Below are 21,772 nucleotides of genomic sequence, written 5' to 3' on the forward strand. Positions count from 1 at the left end.
AGTAGTAATAATAATAATAATAATAATGTTGGAAGGGACCTTGGAGGTCATCTAGTCCAACCCCCTGCTCATTTTGGACAAACCACTCATCTTCATTTGTTATCCAGATTGTATGAAAATCTAGGTCATTTAATGACTAGTAATCTTTGATGGTTAGGATACTAAACAAAAGAAAGAAAAACTTTTTCACAACTTCACAGTTAACTATGGAATCTGCTTTCAAAAGATCTAGTAATGGAGATTACTTTAAACCTTTAAACAAAATCATGAAGGTCACTAATTAGGTTACTAATGGCTACATTTTTTTTTCCAATATATCTTCCTTGTTCCTTCCCCGTATCATGGTCAGCCCATCTCTTAATACCAGTTTTGGGAATATGAATATTGCATTCATGTTCTTCTTAGAGCAGTGGTTCTCAACCTTTCTAATGCCACGACCCCATAATACAGTTCCCCATGTTGTGGTGACCCCCAACCACTTATACATCAGGTGCCAGGAGTGTGGCCGAAGAAAAGGGGAAAAAAATGGCGGACAGCCTTATTTGGCGACCTCCGTGAAATGGTTGTTCAACCCCAAATGGGGTCCCGACCCACAGGTTGAGAACCACTGTCTTAGAGACTTCCGTAATTACTACTATAAAAAGAGAATGCTGGATTAGTAAGGTCCTTAGACTGATTCATTATGGTTTTCTTAGGTTATCATATTTGATAAAGCTAGATAAATATATCTAAATTTCATGAGGATTAATGTGGGACTTTCTATTGTTAGCAAGCATCATGGATACATCTATTGAGATTTCTAATTTCTGAACAGAGAATTTCAAAAGCAACTTTTTGTTTACAGTATAATAATAAACTGTACACATAAGCAACACATAATTCACAACATTGTTCCAGAACTTCTACTGTAAACAATTAACATCAATAGGGCCAAAATTAGAGGAAACTAGAGAAATAGAACTCATATCCCTTCAACGCCTCAGATTCAGCAGGGGAGTTTATAACATGATCAGATTAATAGCTGGCATAAATCAACTGCTCACAAAAATTAATGAGGTTTTTAACACAGCCAGCATTTCAAGACTACATTAGGCAATAAAAAGCACACGTGTGTTGTCACAATGCAAGAAAAATGAGGTGACCTGGGGGGAAAATGGAAGGGGGGGGGTGTCATGAATCAACCATGCTGTCAAAACAGCATTGGAAGAAGTACTACAAGTGGAAAATGCACACTTGGGATTCCTCTTTCTGCTGCTTTGTGGTGTATTAACTACAAACTATCCTTTTTCTTAGATTTGTCTTCATTTTAATATAATGAAATCTCATTTGATCGGATCTTAATGGAAAAGACTTTACATGAAGCAAAGCAAAGCAAATCTCCACTGTGATTTATACTACTTGGATAAAAAAGTAATTATCCGAATGATACAAATTTGTCATTTGTATTTTCATTGATATAATATCAACATTATGCAAATGTCAAAAATGAATGTAAATTTATTTATGTAAAAATTACATGATGTCATCAAATGATGTAAGTCCAATGATAACCTACTCTGGTTCCTCCTGCATTATACTCAGTCTATTAAAATGAGGTTTTGCTGAAATAAAATAAAACACACTTCAGGCATGAAACCATGTTGGCCTATTAAAATACAAATGCCAATTCAAATTCTCTAACAAATGTTCTAATTGTATCCTGGAGATCGGTGGTGATGGTGGTATGTGAAAATGGGACATACCTGGTCGCTGCTGCCTCTTTGCCCCCAGCCCCACCCACTGCCACTGCCGAATGGCCCGAATACCGCTGCTGCTGAATGGTCCATGATAGCAAAGGATATGAAAATGGGAAGCCCCCAGCCACTGCCACTGTTCTGCCCACCAGCTCACTCACCCCCGCAGCTCTCCCTCCAGCCACCTGCAGTGAGTTGTCCCTGCAGCAAATTGGCTGTGTTAAGTTATCCAGAGGCAATTTGGTGACGGTGAGTTGGCAGAGGTGACTTGGTGGTGGCGAGCTGGTGGCAGTGAGCTGGCCACACCGAGTAGTCCTAGACCCCTTTGACGGCTTGGTCTTTAATGTAATGTAATGCTATCTTTCAACGTTGGGTATCCTGTTAAATTATTGTAATTATATTTATGAATTGCAGCTGGGTTCACATACTGTACTGAGCCTTAATATGGTTTGTTTGATTTGGCATGTTTTGCAAACCTAGACAGAGTATTTCTAAATGATAGCTTATGGCACAGTATGCTATTTGTTGTTCTTCTTGTTATAATCATCAACAAATGTATTTGCCACCCACCTTGTAGTACAAGGTGACTCTTGTTCGATGGTTAATGGTACAGAGTATTGTTTGAACCCTGCCAATTAAGGTTTAGACCACAAAGACTGGATAAGCAACCAGTTGCTTACCAAAATATGTGAATTAAATTATTTCTTTATAGTATCAAGCTTTTAAAATTACCACTGGACATAGCAACCAGTGTTGCAAAAGTATTAGTTGTGAACAAAGTATTAATTTGTCTAGCTGTAGTATGTTTGGTAAAATATTCCTTTAGCTTCTCTTGAATCCATGGCCCTGAGCAGTTGTATTAGTATTATGGGAAATATTATAATAATGTTATGAGAAACACCCTTGATATACAGGTGCTACTATATCTCCAACCTATGCTCTCTTTCTCTCTTGCTTTTGCTAAAGTGAATTCTGATTCAGCTGTGAACTTGCTAAACATGGATTTCTGCATAGGTTACTTAATGCACAGCTTTGTATTATCTCTTTGTCCACAAAATCATCAGTGCTTTGTCCAACATTTGACTTTAAGACATAATCATGAATATTTTTTGTGTCAAATAGTCAAGCATCTGATTAAAAGGCTTGATAATAAAAGGATATTCAAAGGAAAGATCAAGCTTTCATTGGTTGCTTTATTCCTTCTCCTTCTCCAGGCCCTGATGTCTCATGAGTCTAAGGGAGCAATAATCAGAGAGAAATAAAAAAGAGTAAATTCTTACCACAAACTGGTTGATGTCTCTCTCAAGTCCCATGTTGGGGAGATCTGGCATCATATGTGCTACCACCTTGAACCCAGCATCTTTGGCTAAGTGGAACGATTCACACACAGCCTTTACTGTATGGCCCCTGGAGTAAGGAAATTGTTGAGAAACTTACATATACTGTACCTATTCAAAAATTATGTTCCCCATGATGAAAACCTCTTGAGTAAGCATTTTAGAGTATCTGTATCCCAAACCCTTTACCTTCTAAATATTATGAAAACTAATAAAATCTAAAAAAAAATATTTAAAAAATCAACATAACTACAAAATTAATAAGCATGGCAATAAAAAAGGACAGAGAAAGATCTGGAAACTATGTTCTAGACAAAATAACTCTAAACATGTGGACCATATTGGTTAAAGTCTTTATGTTCCATTATCAAAAAAGAAGTCATTCAAATGTTAATAATCATATAAAAATTAATTGCTACAATTCTGGTATAGTTTTTTTTTCCTTCTAGTGTCACACAATTTTTTAGACAAACCATGTACCCATAATTTTTGATTGCAACAGATTTCAAATACTGAAGCTACAATCAAGAAGAACATGTGTATTGTTAATATAAACAAGCCTGTCACTCTCAATAAAAGTTAAAGACAGAACCATGTTCAAATGAAACATTGTTGGAATGTATATTTAATAACATTCTTTCTACAAACCTTATTTTCTACCCATATTCTATTCCATGTTGCTATATCTGTTAATTTTTCTAACTTCAACTGAGTTAATGTAGGAAAAATCAGACAGGATATTATATTTATTTGAATACGGAAGGTCTACCTTCAATAGTGTATTATCCTCTATGTTCAAGTATTCATATATCTGTGAAAGACAACAGGATCTTTAAAAGCATACAGCTATGAGATAAGCATGAAAATATCTTCACCTTTGCAGCTGAAAGAACTCCTTGGGGGAAGGGTAATAAATGCATATGAGACTTGGGATTATTGGGGCAAGAATGCTAAATACTCATAAACAAATCCACAATATTAGGAGGCAAATTATTGGATAGGAAAATAAAGCATTCTGTTGGCAGAACTGATATGCAGTTCTGTTGATGAAGCATTGTGCTTAATCTAATTAATCATGATGATATGGAACTGCATATCAGTTCTGTCAACAGAATTTATTCTCCCTTTGGCCTACAGAATTATAGAATCTTGCATAGAATCTTCTAAAATGCATCTAGGTTGTTCATGATGGGGAAAACAAAAGGAGACTCCTACTGCATAGGCAGAAACTTATGAGCACTATGCTGGATGATTTATTGTAATCACGAATTTCAAGGGTTTTAAATGAAGGCTATGAATCTCTCATTCTGTTCCTTCCCAAATGTTTTATTAATTCCCTTTGCTTTATAGGATCTTCCTTTATATATTTTATATACATTGTTTACAATATTACCACACAATAAAATTTCAAAAATTATATTTCTATCTCTTATTTCTATCGTAAGCAAAGAACTATCTCATCCTGCTAAGACAAGATCCTGCTACTTGTGCCAGCAGAGAAGGCTTGTTGCAGATTCTGTCAGTCAAGAAACTCCGATTGGCAGGATCCAGAAGAGCCTTCTCTGCTGTATTGCCAGCCTTCTGGAACATCCTGCTCCTCCTTGTGGATTGAGGTTTGCTCTCACCCTCCTATCCTTCTACAAGGGCCTGAAGACCTGACTCTACTGGTTGACCTGGGGACCCACATTGGAGATGGCTACTGGACTAATTAGCTGACCCTCTACCTCCCCTCTGTACTTTCTGCTCCCCTCTGCCCGTCTTTTAATTCATATTATTGTACTTTCCTTATTTGTTTTTATTGTTCAATTGCTTTGCTATTGTTCTGTTTACATTTTTTAAATTATTTTTTCCTTTTTCCATTTTACTATTGTAAGTCACTTAGAATAGCCCCATGGTGAGATGGGCAGCAAATAAATTTAACAAATAAATGTATCTAAATGTATTTTAGATGCCTAGAGTGATGAGAAAAGAGTAGTGAGCCATTTAGACTGTTATTTACATTGTGAACTAAGCTTTATCTAAGCCAATGGTTCTCAACCTGTGGGTCGGGACCCCATTTGAGGTCGAACGACCATTTCATGGGGGTCGCCAAACAACACAGTCCGCCATTTTTTTCCCCCTTTTCCTTAGCTGCGCTACTCCCTTTTATTCTATTGGCTTTTGAAAGCCAATAGAATAGACTTTCTTGAATAGAGTCTAATTCTATTGGCTTTCAAAAGTCAATAGGAATTGTCCAGGCTGTCTCTGGCGTGCTGAGCCCGCCAAAAGTCCCATTCTGCAAACGGTGCTGCACCAGTTGAGTAGTCCTTGACTTACGACTGGTTGAATGGTCCTCGACTTACGACCGGTTGGGGGTCATGGCATTAAAAAGGTTGAGAACCACTGATCTAAGCCCTATTAATACATAAAGAGATTCTGATTAAACAATAAGTATCAATGTTTAACCAAATAATGTATGGTATCATAACTTTATTGAATGCACTAAGCAGAAATTCACTGTTTTTTTTATTTTCTTCAAGTATAACATTTCTCATTAATACCAAAAATACAATTTGAAGGGGGTTCATCTGTCTATAGAGCATTGTTCTAATAATAGTCTAATAAATAATCTAAGTAGTCTTAGAAATAATTGAGATGGGTCACAATGTTTCTTCTAGAGAGAAGTGATTTCTTTCTTCTTCTTTCATTAAGTCTACTCTTGTTCAGTGTGAAAACTCCACCAGGCAATGCAAGAATAGCCTGAAGATCCTTTGCTGTGATAATAGGTTTCTGTGATCTCCTGGAGAATAGTATGCCTTGCTTTGGAGATGATTTTTTTTATTGGACAACCACTCTTGGAAAGATTAACAAGGGAGTTGCCTTGAATTGATAGAAGTCAGTCTGTAGCAATGGTTGTGTAGCTCCTTCAGCCCTTTTGTGATATCTGTAGAAAACTGGTAAGTGAATGACCTGTATCATTAAGAGCAACTCCCACAGTGGAGTTGTTGTATGTGTATATGTGTGATCTCAGGGGTGGGCCCCCAAGCTTATGCCAGATTGTTATCTCATTGAGTAGAAGTCAACTTCATTCCCTAAAAACACCTGATAGTTCAAGGGCTTCATTATTCTATTTCCAACAAAGACAGTGGATGTTACTTCAATGTGTTTAATAGATATGATGAAGTGCACAATTTTGGTTGTTGTTGATTTAAGCAGAATCTTTTTCTTTTAAAAATAATATGATTATGCTCTGGTTACACAATAAGTCAAAGAACAGTAGGATTACAAACAGTTCTAAAGAGTTCACAAATGTTATCTTTTCTTCCTTGATCTGCATTTGATCCTTCCATTAGAATACTGTATGATGATTAAACAGCAGTTTTAACAAAGAGGAACAGAGTAAATTGCTTCATCAATTAAAAACAAATTATCGTTGGAAAAATCCAAGCTGTAGTCATGATCTCAAGTTTAGAGGAAAATTAACTGAGGCAATCTTGTCCAAGTACAAGTACACAAGGGCACCATCCAACCTGACTCCCAGGTATACAGAGAAACATGTTAAGATTTTCTCTTGAATACATTTTATGAGACAGAGAAAAAAAATAGAGCAATAGGTGAACATTGCAATACTAGACAGCTCCCAAAAGAAGTGGGGTCCTAACAATAAATAGAGTTTAATTCCCTAGCACGGATTATTTTATTGGTTGACTTAAGATATGTGTATATTTTCTACTGCAGTTGTGCTGATAGAAATTATAATCTTGTTCCTTTATTTTAGCAATATCTCACTAAATCTCTAAAGACTGAACCAAAACTTAATTGTAACAGACTTGATTCAGAAATGGGCATGCAATCATTCACTCCATTTTTATTAATACAATTATTCTAATTAATATACAGATCCTGCTCCCTCCACTGAATCCTTTACTGAACATTCCATTGGTTCTCATGTATTTTACTTAATTTTACTTAACTGCTCATTTTACTTAACTTCTCTTGTTGCATTTAGCAATCAATATTGGACTCAGTATTTGTGTTAATTAAATCAAGTCTATTCTCTTTATCATACTCTTTCACTAAATCAGCAAATGCGCAAAAAATCTTTCTCAAATTCATACCCTTGTTCGTTTCTACTTTAATATATATATATATATATGCCACCTTTATTATTTGTATAGAAAACTCAAGTCATACTTAATATTCTTTCCTCCTTCTATTTTCTCCACAACAATCAGCCTGTGAGGTGAGTTGGGCTGAGAGAAAGAGTGATTGGTCCAAAGTTACCCAGCCCACTTTCATGCCTAAGGTGGGACTAAGCAAAAATCTGAGCTGCACATTCCTTACCTGGCTTTTAGCTGTTTGCACTTTGCTAAATTGTCATTTCCTGTATTATTTCAATCAGTGTTCTGCCACACTTTTCCAGATATGCTTGACAATCTACCCCACCCCCACCCTGAAGATATTTTTGCATTCAATTGTTACTTTCTCTTTTTTTTACATAGGAATAATAATGACATCCTTACAATATTGAAATGTTACCATAGTTAGTCCATACCTATGTATGGACTAACTATGGTAACATTTCAATATTCTGACAGCATTAATGCTTCTCTTTCATTACTTTTTGGAGGCAAAACTAATGTTTTTTGGCATTTCAACTGCACTCTGATATATTGCTATCACTTCCATACAGTTCTATAAAATATATTCATTACAGCATTTTTTTTAGTTCACTTTTATCGGAAATAATTTATTTTATTTCATTTTATTTACTTCTATTCCTAATTCTATTAGATCTTCTGGAGGTTCCAAAGACCAAGGTAAGTCAAGTTAATTCAGGTCAGAAACGAATGCACTGCAGAAGCCTCTGAAACTGTATTTTATTGTTGTTGGATATAATAATAGAATTTTGAAAGCCTGATAGAGTCAGTCAGTCAGTCAGTCAGTCCGACTGTCCCAACAGTCAGTCATTTATATTTTGCATTTTTTAGCCACCCATCTTTGGGCAGTCTTGCTTTTACTCCTCTCTAAATTATACAAGATGGGAGTTATTTTGATTCTCTTTCTCATGCTCCCTCCTTCCCCAAGGCTAAGCAGACAATTAGTTTCTCCTGTATTATCCCTTAATGGTACTGCTAATGGTTCTTACATTCCTGTTGCCAACATTATCTCTGCAATCATCTACAGGCTCTTGCTTAAGTCCATTTTACTCAGCCAGAAAACAATTCCACGCCAGTGAATTTTTAGTATTGCTGTCTTTGAGCCATTTCCCTTTTAATAGAAAACTGACCTACCTAAGAAATGTTTATGATTCCATATTGCAAGGAAGAAAGTGAAAAGTGAAGGTGAAACATTTTAAAAGTGAAACGTTAGTACCAGTTAAGAATGCTTGAATGGACCTCTTCAAGGCTAATTCATATACTACATTGTTATATTCTTAAATGCCTACAGATATGAATGCAAAATGAGATGATAAAAGTATGAAGTTACAGATAATGGTAACTGGAATGTAGCAATTGGCAGCTACTTTTTTGTTGAATATTCAGCATCGAATTTTGTTTCTGCAAGTATCAGCTAGGGTAAATGCACATACAATACAGACGTTTGGCATTATATATTTATAGATATATTTACATAAATTAAAAATAAAAGATATATCTATATCAGACTTATTGAAAATATCTGTAATAAAACTCACATTTCTACAATATAACCCTCATATTTCTGCCATCATATGTGCAAACATTATATGCAAGCTGGTGCATTTTTGTTATTTATTTTGCATGCACACTGCCTCTTTCCAAAGGCTCTAGGAGGCTAATAATGTCACCATATAAAATAATAGTTCCAAAAAACCCTTAGTACATATAAAAATAAAACGATCAAGAAAAATAAAACCCCCAAAATACAAATGCCATACACCCATAACCCTGCCTTCCAATTACAACACACCCTCTTCCCATGTACGGTGGGATATGTGGGTATATCAGAGCTTTCCTAAAGCCAAAGAAGGACTAAGTTGAATAAATTTCTGCCCAAAGGGAATTCCGAAAAGCAGGGCAACATTTGATCAAGCATACTTTCTTGAGTACAGAGTGTAAAGAAATTGCTGTTGATTTCTTCACTCAATTTCCAAGTCTTTCCTGCATCCAAAGAGAGCGTCTGACACATGGAAAGCCAATCTTTTGTGGTTTACTAAAATAATTTGCCCATAAGATCTCTTGTGAGAGCTTTAGTCCTGAAATTTGGGCAAATGTGCAGTAGAATTGGTTTATTTTAGAATTACTTACGATGACTAAGACTTTCTACAACCATAGTGGTATAAATCTGAACTTCTTTTAACTTTGGATCCCAGGCCCTAATATTCATAAGCCTTTCAAGTCCAGGAAAGTGACTCATCTCAAAGGTAAACTTTGATGTGAGTACTTTCTTAAACATATAGTCAATTCTACATATGAACCCCTTAAATCTGATTCATCCCAAAATTATCAAATCAGCATGATTCTTTTGCATTAACTTGGATAAAAAGCAGCAAATACTTTGTTTACTACTATGATTTATTTAAATTTATTGGCCACCCAATTCCAGTGGACCAGTTGTACTTGGCTGTGCTTTTGTTGTACATGAGACAATTTCACAAATACAGAAAGGGGACAGAGAAGTTAACATATTGCCAGTATTAAAAAATACTGTGGATTAAGGCTACAGACTGATATAGACTTGAATTCTGCTCTCAGAATGTCTAATTCTGTTAATATCTAGCAAGCTGGAGCATGTCTCATCATTTAATCATTTAAGTGAACTTCTCTGGAGTCAGAAGGGTAAGCAGGGCTGAGCTTGGTTAGTGTTTACATGGGAGACCTCCAGGAATACCAGGGCTGTCAATTAGACCAGGATAAAACATTCCAGAAGCAAGCAATGACAAACCATTTCTGTTCCACTGCCAAGAAAACCTCATGGATATTTGAAGTACCAAGACTTGAATTCATATGGAAAGAAAATAATTGATACGCTAGAGAATGTAATCTCTGGCCTAGTGCTGCCAAATGGCACAAATGACCTGTAAACTACTTGCCGATATTCTTCTTCTTCCTTTTTCTTTTTTTTTTGTCTATTGCCAATTAGATTTGCTCTCTGGCCAAAAAATTATCATTATAAGGGAGCAGAGAAGGTTTTTTTTCTCCTTGCCCATTTATTTCAAACTATGGTAAACCTTGATGACTTTCATATATGCCAAGCCATAGAGTAGACACCAAACTAAGAAGCCCTAAATGTGTTCCTGCTGTGACGACGTTGCAATAATTTGACCATTTTGGCTGTATCTTATATATTAAAACCCAACTCGGCAAGATGGTTTTTAAAGTGGAGTAACTCAAGAAACAATTAAAAGCACTTCAGTTACCTTAATTTGTGAGATGAATTATAATAGAATAACAGAGTAGGACGGGATCTTGAAGGTCTTCTAGTCCAACCCCCCCGCTCAGGCAGGAAGTCCTATACCATTTCAGACAAATGGTTGTCCAATTTTATAGTTCACAGATTACAGTTTTATGAGTTGATGCTCACACATGATGGCTGTGAGTGGCATGGTTATTTACAAATCACTTATTTGCCACTTGCTTCCCCATCATTCCCTTCACTGCCCCAAGATAATACTTACCACCTCAATTTAAGGGCTAGGCACATTCCACATATAACACTGAGCTCCAAGCAATCACCATTTTTCACAGTCTGTCAGATATATGAATCTCGAATATCCTCTTAGAAATAAAGGTAAGGGTAAGATGACTTATATTTTGTGGTGCAGTACACTGACTTCCCATTTATTTTAAATTTTAAAAAGAATACCGAAAATTAAAGCAGTCTGGTGGTCAAGAGAATCTGATAGGCATGCTTGCCTATCCTGCCTACATAATGCAAAATTGCAGTCAGGAATCTTGGAAGCAGGAAACACTTAAAATATAGGCATTTTTCCATGGAAGGTTCTGTCAGAGTCTCATTTCTAAATTTGTATAATTTCCCTCTAAAAACTTCTAACTCCTTTTTTCCCTTTGGCCTCCAGGTCTTACCTGTTAGTATCTCTGGCCACATCTTCATAAATGCTTTGTACTCCAATTTCCAGCCTTGTACATCCATAAGACAACATGTCACTCAAATGCCGTTTTAGGCAATAATCTGGCCTGGTCTCTATAGTAATCCCAATGCACTTTGTAAGGCTTCGCTCAGAGTACCTGTAGAAAGGAGTAGTAGAGAAAGTGAAATGAAAAAGAGTTGCAAATGAGGTGGGTTAAATTTAGCCAAGTTCATGGTATGGTCTACAGGTTACATCTGTCTAAGCCGGCTTACCTCATTACAATCACTGGCTTCAGAGAATATCTTAGCAAATCATTTTATGACACTCATGACAGGTATGACAATGGTGCATTCAGTCCCTAAATCTCTGTAGTCTGCTACTGAAATATTCTGTAAAGGATATTTGCTAAAGGATAGTCTGGAGCTGATCTCACTTGTGCTTATTCACTGCACTGAAAAACTATGCTGCCTCATGTAATAGCTTTGGAGAAAAAGAACATTTGCTTGAATGTTTCTCTTTTCAGGACACTATTTGCTTCTGACATGTTTCAACATGAACTAGTATAAAGAAGTGTTAATTCTACTTCCAGTATTAGGAAAGAAAGCAATCTTTTTCCTTGTATGAAAAGAAGCAGAGTACAAGTTCAATGGGTTTCTGGTATTCACAAATGCAAGATTTTTTTCACAACTCTATGATAGACAAACCAAAATGTGAACTGTTTTGAAAATGTTCCTGAAGCTCACCAAAGACTAGTCCACTATGTTTCAAAGAACTGCGCTTTGACTTCAGTGCATGCATGTGCATATTGTCTCAGTAGTTAAATGTTTTCAGATTGCATGTTATGGAAGTGCTGATCTGAAATATCTCAATCAGAAAAAGCAATCAATAGTAGTGTGTATTTCTAAACATCTTTTATTTTTCAGTTAAAATTATCATTATTTTACACTACCTTTTGGGAGCAGTATTGCTTTATTAAACATGTCTTTTTGCTGCTGGTTGAGAATTGTGCCACAGACTACTATATGGCAAGGTATCAATAAAGGCCCTGGAAAAGATATTCAGATGCTGTGGTATGTCTGCCCTTACAAAGATCACAACTGTGCAGGCAGTGCTTTTCTCTGTGATCAAAATGTGAAAGTTTGAATTTAAACATGAAGTATAGAAGTATAGAAAGAGCAATGAATCTCTGAATTGAAGAATACAATAACAATTAAAACAAATAAATGGATCACAGAGCAATAAATCAGAGTTCTCACTTGAGATGCAAATGATCTGGTTCTATTATATATTGGACACAGTACATGAAGTCCATAATGTTGAGAAAGGTGGAAGGAAATAGAAGAGGTAATTGACAAGCAGCAAGGTCAATATGGATAGGTGGTAGTGGTAGTGATAGGTACTTAGTTAGAGGACCTAAAAAACTAAATTGGCAACAGATGGTCCTCAAGAAGATCTATCTAAGAACTGAGAATGGTATAATGGTACATGATCAAGCAGTCGATCAATTCCAGCAGATACATTCTGCACTGTATTTTATTACTTTCATTGGATTTTAATCCCTTAACCAATTTGAATCTGCCTTCAGAAGAAAGAACAGTACTGTTCATCAGCCTTTCCCAAGTTACTGAACTGGATGCTGCTTCACAGCTTCAGAAGGAGTCCATTGTTGATATCTTCTGGAAGCAAAATCTAGCTCCTGTTGGAGAAAATATAATTATACTCTCTAGCGAACCCTCAGAAAACCCTCATGCTCTGGTCTGCCAACTTCCCCATAACTGCTATGAAGCTTTTACTTTCAGCCAGATTCCACGCTGCAAGGAAAAAAGTAGTTTTCAGAAGCCTGTTTTCAATGAATGAATGGTGGAACACAAATTTTCCGCTGATGACTAATATATATAGTGCACTGTTGCAAAACACAACTTGGCAAATAAAATCAAAGGTAATATATCTTGATTCTAAAGTAATCATTCTACTTTGAAGTTGTAGAAAAACCATTTTAAAGAGGAAGAACACAATTAAATATAAAAAGAGATAGAAACTATGTTATTAACTATATTTCCTACTTACAGTCAGGGGATCATTTGCTCACTGCTAAAACACTGCATTGCAGTAGCTACAGTTATTTGTCATAGCCATACTATGCAGCAAGTTAAATCTAGAAGTTAACTTATGGAAATGTATTTCTTGAAGTGTTCAAATACTACATCTAGATTAGATTGCAATATAACTTGGCATCATATTCATTCTGTAGTAATGCAACATATATAGCAACGTATAGATTAATAACTACTATATCCTATTAAGTCCAGACAAGTAATAGCTACTTTGAAAAAAAATGACGGAGCTCATTAGAAGGTTCACAATGGAGGCAGGTCACCAGAATGGAACTTAAAAAAATATAGACAAAACAGAGTTGCATAATCTATAATTTACCCATACTACAAAGTGTATTCATAGACCAGAGGGGCAAACAAGGTAAGGCAGCCAAGAAGTCAATTCATGTTCCTACCAGGTATCAGGAGATAAAAAAGCAAGTGATGTGGTTTAGGAATCAGCCACAGTATGGGACATCATCAGGGAATCAATCAAGCCACTTAGGTTCAAGAGGTCCAAAAATGACCAATATTCCTTCCCACACTGTATAGGGAATTTGATGCTGAAAGTTGCCAATTCACCCATACCTTTATCAAGCTACCTAGTGCTCAATGAACCTATTCTAAATAAGTTGCAGTTAAGGTGTATCCAATCAATACTGATTATCTCTACACTAAAACAGGTAAATGAATAACAATAACTTACAAAAAGGACAGTCAGTGATATTAGAGGGAGAAGGAATATTCTTGGCCCTTTCTGGAATTGTTTTGCTGATGTTTTAAATATGGTTTGTCGTTTCTATTTTATTTATTATAGTTATAAGACTGTCCATCTCACAAGAAGCCACTCTGAGTGGCATACAGCAAAACAAGTCGTAAAACAATAAATGTACCAAACCTAGTCATATTAAACAAGTTAGAAAAAGAAGTGCACACAAGAGATCTTACAGGTTCCCTGAAACCTCCAAGCATGATGACAAAGCCTGGTCTTGAGGGACTTCTGAAAAATAAGGGTGTATGGAGCTGACCTCATTTCAAGGTGGAGAATGTTCCATAAGCAGAGAAGGTCCACCTCCTCAAGCCTGCCAAGTATAGTTCTCTGAGACACAGGACATGCAGCATGGCTATCTTGCCAGATCTGATGGGGCAAATGTAATGTAAAAGGGAAGAGATGGTCCCTCAAATAACCCAGTCCCATGCAACGAAGTGCTTTAAAGATAGAAACCAGCAACCTGAATGGCCTTGAATGGCTTAGAAGGAGACAGGCAACCAATGCATCTCACAGAACGGAGAAGTATCATGTGCTGTTTTAGAAGCACACATACCTTCCTGTGCTGCTGCATTTTGCACCAGTGGAAACTTCCAGATATTCTTCTATGGCAGCCCCACATACAATGCCATCCTGGTGAGTTCAGCAATGTATTATTGAGGCTCGATCCATGATGGAGAGTTTTGAGCTTGTAGGAGATAATTCAGGCATTGTGCTGTGGCCCATACATATGTATATATATAATTTACAGGGCATCTGATTCACTACAAGTCTGGGAGGTCTTCTGCAACAAAGGACTTTATAGGTAAAACCAATATCTTAAATGGCATCTGGAAGCCAAACAGTAACTAGAGCAGCTTGCAGAACAATGGTGTCACATGGCCATAACAAGAAATGTCCATCACTGTACCATTGTATTCTGGAGAACCTGCAGATTCTGAGCAGTCTTCAAAAGCAGTCTCACAGAAAGCCTATTATAGCAATCAATTTGTGAGCTGACTAAGATGAATAACTAAAGTGCTTCTTGGTTCCAGGAACAAATGTAACTGGTGCAAAGGCACTCCTGACCACAGCTGCTACCTGCTCTTTGAGTGCAATGAACCCATACTGTAGGTGTAATGAGGTGTCATGAATCTATAAGTATTATCCAAATAGCACATCAGTCTTGAATAAGAAACTGCAATCCCATCCAAGACCAAAGACTGGAGATCCCAGAGCCAGGCCTCCAAAATATCCACAGCCACTCAATCTTGTTAGGATTGAACCCGAGTCTATTCCTTCCCTTCAGACCTTGCACAGTCTTCAGATACTAGACTAGGACCTTGACAGCATCATTTTGTTGATCTGGGATTGAGATGTATAATTGGATATCATTAGATATCTTTCTCATATTTTCTATAGTATAGCCTGAATTCTTTCATAAGAATAGCCAACTCTGAACTGTAAGCAATTCTTCAAGGATTCCCCCCCCACACACACACTAATAGGATTTTTGAATAAACTATAGCACATTAGAAATCTTATTGTAGTGACTGGGCTATCATTTGGCTGCTCTCAGCAAACAGCTCTGCAGCTACCATCTGCTAGCAGAATAATTCTTGCTACTGAATTACTTACTGACAAATAATCCCTTCCCTTCCGGGGCACATTTTATTGCTTTTATTAATTATAGGAATGCTTTTGTGAATTCAGATTCATTACAATGTTTTATTGTAACTTAATATTCTTATACACTGAAGCTATCTTTAGGGTTATTTTAAGAAGCAGTTTAGAAATACTTTACAAATAAATAAAATTCACTCCCCATAACTCCCTACATAAACATGTAGTTTAAAGGGATAGAACCATAGTCAGCATTTCAGCCAAAGCTGGATGAAACAGAACTTGTTTTATTCTGGTCTAAGCAAGCCAGACATTAAATGGCCTGAATTTTTTATTTTCAGATAGAAGAGAATCAGGAAAAAAGCCACAAAAGCTTATTTGGCAAATAGGAAGAAAATTTCAAACTCAAACCTACATGGATGCATGCAAGCTTTACAAAATAAAATTATTAATCACAAGTTGGATTTTTTTCCCTAAAAATGTTAAAGATATTGTCTTCATGTTTTTGTCTCATAGCAAATGTGATTATTTGAGAGATATGAAATAAATGAAATGGAATTATTAAAAGAGCAAGATTCTACATTAAGAAAAAGGATTTTATGCTAAGGAAGGGCTATTATTTTCTGAGAGTATATTTCCTCCCTCTATTATTATTCTACTTGCTTTAGCTTTTATAGATTCTAGTTTATACAGATGTGCAAATTGTATATGTAAGAAATAAGTCACAGAAATGGAAGGCATAATTTATAGAATGCTTGTCTTTCAACTAATATTCATTCATTAAAAGAAATACAAAGTCATCCCCCTATAATTTTTAATTTTTCACCGTTTATACATAACTGTATAAAGATTCACTCCATTTTCAATATTAAAGGCAGCAACTTTGGTGTTTGATACGTATCCTATGAAAAAGTGTGATCATGGTTTCTGAAATACGGGTATTCCTCCAGTTACGACCACAATTGATCCCAACATTTATGTTGCTAAGTGAAACATTTGTTAAGTGAGTTTGCCCCATTTTATGACTTTTTTGCCACAGTTGTTAAGTGAATCACTGCAGCTGTTAAGTTAGTAACATGGTTGTTCAGTGAATCTGGCTTCCCCATTGACATTGCTTGTCAAAAGATCACAAAAGGTGATCACATGACCCTGGGATACTGCAACTGTCATAAATATTGATGAATTTTGATTATCTGACCCTGGGGATGCTGAAATGATTGTTAAGGGTGAAAAATGTTCATAAGCCACTTTTTTCAGTGCCATTGCAACTCTGAATGGTCACTAAATGAACTGTTGTAAGTTGAGGACTACCTGTACTTATGATACCTAGATATGTGTCCCATGCAGAGCTGAGATTAGAGGAAGAGAGCTTCAGGAAGGAGGCTAGCATCTAGCAATCAACGTTTGATTTATAGGAGTCAAGATTAACTTGGCCCCAATCAGTTTGATTTTAGATTGTGTTAGTGGATGCATAAGATAAGTAAAATACTGTCTGTTGCCTAGGGTACTGTTGATTTGGGATCTGAATAAGGCCAAGGAAATAATTAGACAATTATTGGAGATACAGAAATACAAAATGAGCTATGCTGTATGGCAAAGTCTTTTGACCACTAAGATAATACAGAGGTTCACACCTGCAAAATATTTGTATTCTGTCTTCTAGCTTCATTAAAGGTGAGCATTTTCCAGAGCTTGCTTTAATGGTCTCTGATCAGTCATCCTGTGGGGCAAGTTCCAGAATATTCTATCAGAGGCTATAAGCATGTAGGTAGGCAGGATTGAATCCACGGAGCGTGTGCTTTTAGGCTGCATTTTTTTTCTGATTTATAATACTGTAGATCAGTGGTTCTCAACCTGTGGGTCGGGACCCCATTTGGGGTCGAACGACCATTTCACGGGGGTCGCCAAACCACACTGTCCGCCATTTTTTTCCCTTTTCCCTAGCTGTCCTACTCCTTCTTATTGGTGGCCACACCCACTTGGGGGTCACCACAACATGGGGAACTGTATTATGGGGTCACGGCATTAGAAAGGTTGAGAACCACTGCTGTAGATGCTCCAATAATTTTTTAAAAATATGGCTCATACTGAACAACGTTTTGTTAGCTACATTATAAAGGCTGATCCTGCTTAACAACTGCCCTGCTTAGCAATTGTTCAAAGCTATGATGATGCTGAAAGGTAAGTTTATGACCAGTTCTCACATTTACGATCATCACGGCTTCCCCATGGTCACAATCAGCAGTTGGACACGTCTCAACCTGCAGGAATTTACAATCATCACAGCTTCCTATGGTCACTTGATTGCTATTTGCATGCTTCACAACTGGTTTCAGACAAGAAGCCAATGGAGAAGTGAGCAGTAAATTCAGAAGTCATGATCATGTGATGTCTCCCTTAATGACTCGTAATGACTCACTTAATTACCAACTGGGAAATGATGTCATGATGTGGATCATGCTGTATGCTGTGGCCTATAAGATGCAGGAAACAGCCAGCCTGTGAGTTATCTGGATCAGGAGGAATGTTAATTATTTCTAGCATCCCTGTCACTCCCAAAAGTTTTTTGGTTTAGATCAGGGGTGTCAAACTGCCGCCCCACGGGCCGGATGCATCACAGCGAAACCACGCCTATCCCATTGCCGGCAATGGAAACAAAGTTGTGATACATTGCGACACGTCACGTTGCGAATTTGATACCCCTAGTCTAGATGATAAAGTATATGGTCACTCTAACTTTAGAGTAGAAATTATGTAAGATTTTTAAGCATTCGTTATAACTTGAGCAAATCAACCCACAGTGGCTTTCATAAAGCAATGAACACATGAATGTTAGGGGCTTCTTGGAGCCTGACATAGATACAAAACATTGTTAGCCTGGAATATCTGCACAGTTGTCTTGTCTTGTTAGCAAAAGAATTAAGAAATCATCACCCTAGTGTATTTGGAAAGTAACATATTTTGCTAAATATCCACTTATCAAGAACCTTTTCTCTAACCTTTTCATAAATCTGATTAAAGATGACTTTGAGAGACTCTTGTTTTCTGTTGCTAAGCATATATTGTGATTGAAGTATATAAAGCACGCATTGGGAGTGAAAGAAAAGACAAAATAAACCATTGTCCTCTTTCTTGACTGAAACAGTTATAACAAAATGGTATTGCTTTTCTTATTAAGGATAGTCAGGCTAAAGAATACAATGGCTACAAGTTCATCAATCAACTTTTAAAAACTTTTACCTGTTACTATATAAAGCTGTCTCAAACGTAACTAAGGAAGAAACCAATCAATTCTTATATAACATAGCTCTTCCAAAGATTACACATGATCAAGCTTCCTATCTAGCTGTACCTTTATTTCTTCAGGAAATAACAGATTCCATTAAAATCATAAAAAGAAAAAAAGGTCCAGTCCTGATGGCTACTCCATTGAGTAATACATAACACATATTGATTTTTTTTGTCTGTTTCCTGACATTCAGTTTTTACTCATTATATTGGAAAATTAATCTTCTAATACTTTTTCATACAGGATATGTACTTTCTCTTCCCACAGTCATCATACTTTTTCTCTTGTTTCTTTCACTGCTTTTTCTTTTATTCCCATTTTTACCAAGATATTTCATGCATTAAATCATATGGGAAAATTGAAAAATATTTCACAAGACAATGAAAAATCTAAGATTCACACTCAGGAAACATCTAGAATATTATTTAATCTTGTGTTTATCCAAATAAATGCTCATCTCCCTACTGAGTTTCATTTAATAAGAGGGCTATTTATTTTACTAGGGAAAGAAACAGATCTGAGCTAGAATCTGAGTTTGGTATTTCCAAAAAATGGAGAATTAAGATTTCTTTTATTTATCTATTTTCCAGAACTTTGGGAGAATCCATAGGCCAAACTAAGACCAAAACTTCTCCCACAACCTACCTTAAACTGTATACAAATGTATACATGTAACCTTTTTGGATACCTATGTTGATTTCTATGTTGGTACAGACGAAGAACTACTAAAGGACATCTCTCTTCCTACAGATTCATTTTTATGTATTCATTGGTCAATTGTGCTTCTCAGTTGAGTGTTTCATCTAAGATAAAATTCATGATTTTTAAAGTAAATCCCACTGATTTTGAAGTCAAAGAGAATGTTTCAGTTCTTTCAAAAATTCAAGGATAAACCAAGATGAAAATTCAGACTTTCATTTTAGCACTGAATCACTGTATGTTGCATTAAAAAAACTTTGTTTATCTAACTGTATATCAATAATGGTTTAGCAGATATATTTACAGTGAGGTGTGCTTACCTCAAAGCAGTAATATAGAAATAAATACAAGGAAAAACCCACTGAATCCTAGTGGGAGTAGCATGTAATATGACATTCAATTCTTCTCCAATTTCATAGTTCAGGAAGTAATACTGAGCACAAGTACACTACCAAGAAAGTTCTCTGCTAATTTATGCTTTCAGGAAATTTAATAACACCTCCTTGCTACCTAATATGGTTCAATGAAAGACAAAGATGCCCATGAGGAAATTGCTAGGCTCACTGATTAAATTCTTTTAAATATTTTTTTAGAAAATCATATGAGAAATTAGTCTACTACAGTGTATCATATTTATTTAGAAGGATGTGGGCTGGGCTCCACTATTCATAAAATAGTGAGTTGCTTTGCTTGGACATGTACAGTACACAGCTGTTCTATCATGTCCAAAGTGAATCTGAGTGATCTGAAGCAGGGGTCCCCAACCTCTGGGCTGTGGCCTGGTACTGGGCCTGTTGGGAATTGGGTTGCGCAAGTGGTAGGCAAGCACGCGAAGCTGCATTTGTGCAAGCGATGCATGTGCGCAAAACCATCTCTCTCCCCTCCCCACCACTGTTCCACAGAGCCGGAAAGGTTGAGGACCGCTAATCTAAAGCATTCTGAAGGTTAGAAAAGGATAGTAAATTTAGTATTTTGTTTTCTAATAAATGCCTATTTTTAAACTATCAGGTAGCAAGTTTATGAAGAAGTTAGATCAGGTTAACCCAATTTCTACATCATCCTGGGAGAAACTCTTCATAGTTTCCCACTTCCAGGAAAAGATAAGGACTGAAGCCAGGAGGCAATGCTTTTCAATGCCATTGTTTCAGAACTGACTTACCACAGAGTTCAGAAGTAGCCTCATTCTTGATGGCTTTCAGAATGTTAAAGATGCAAAGTGTTCGTACTCCGTTAAATGAACTTTATCATCTTTGCCACCTCTTATTGTTTAAAATTTTTACTGTTGTTATTTATATTGTCAATTTTTGGTTGGTTTTCATGACACATTTGGTTTGCATTAAAAAAGTATATGTTTTAATGTCTTCAAATGGTGAATTTACAAGATTGTGGTTGGATTTAACAGGCAAGCATTTTGGAAGTGTTAAAAAATATTCTCAAAATTTTAAATGGATCCACTGACTCAGAAACATTGCTTGCCTCTGGCAATAAAAACTGAATTAATTCATCAATGATAAGCTTTCTGCTTTAAAGAATATGTTCATACACACAAAACGGGGGGGGACTTGAGTCTACACCTGCAGTGATTTCTGATTTTCTTCCAATGCCTTTAAATTTATTCCCATGTTAAAAAAATAAGAGGTAGACATAAGTTCAAGCAGTTACTGCCCCAGAATTAGTGATTCTGAGAGGGCTGTTAGCTACATTGGTTGAAGAATGATGGGGACTGCTATTCAGTGCTCTTGGGAAGAGTCATGAGATAGATAAAGCTGTCAAAGACAGAAGCTGGAAAAAGATTAAGTTATGACTTGTTGGGCTTTTAAGGGAACTGCAAATATTTTAGTAACACAGAATTGATAATAGTTTAAACATTTGAGAGGTGCCTTGAAACTTCATTTCACCATGTTGTTGGATACCTCAACAATTCAATCTTCCTTTGAATAGAAAGCCTTCATGTGTCTAATTTTCACAAATATAGCAAGAAACTGCAAAAACCAGAGTGACTGATCACATATGGAGTGTTGGAATGATCAGCCCTTTGAGGTAGGCCATATCAAGAAACAGACAAGAATTACAGTAATTACTTTATTGTTGGAATAAAAACCTGAAAGCCTGTCAATGTTTCTTCCTACCCTCTCTTATACAAAAAAGGCTCAAGGTGGAGTTATTTTCAGTTTCTTTCTCTCACCTTCTCCTTTCC

At 36.3% G+C, this 21,772-nt stretch overlaps 1 protein-coding gene across 1 annotated transcript in view; it reads right to left on the bottom strand.

Moving 5' to 3' along the window:
* Positions 1-21,772, bottom strand: part of ELP3 (elongator acetyltransferase complex subunit 3) — a 100,609-nt gene that overhangs the window by 58,277 nt on the left and 20,560 nt on the right. The window contains exons 8-9 of the mRNA XM_039345956.1: positions 11,119-11,280; positions 3,014-3,140 (exon numbers count right to left, since the gene is read on the bottom strand). Of these exons, the coding sequence (XP_039201890.1) occupies positions 3,014-3,140; positions 11,119-11,280 (289 nt within the window). The remainder of the gene's footprint in view (positions 1-3,013; positions 3,141-11,118; positions 11,281-21,772) is intronic.

The sequence above is a fragment of the Crotalus tigris genome, unplaced genomic scaffold (assembly GCF_016545835.1).
Source record: "Crotalus tigris isolate CLP2741 ecotype Arizona unplaced genomic scaffold, ASM1654583v1 scf7180000017987.690289119674:8195010, whole genome shotgun sequence".
Lineage (NCBI taxonomy): Eukaryota > Metazoa > Chordata > Lepidosauria > Squamata > Viperidae > Crotalus > Crotalus tigris.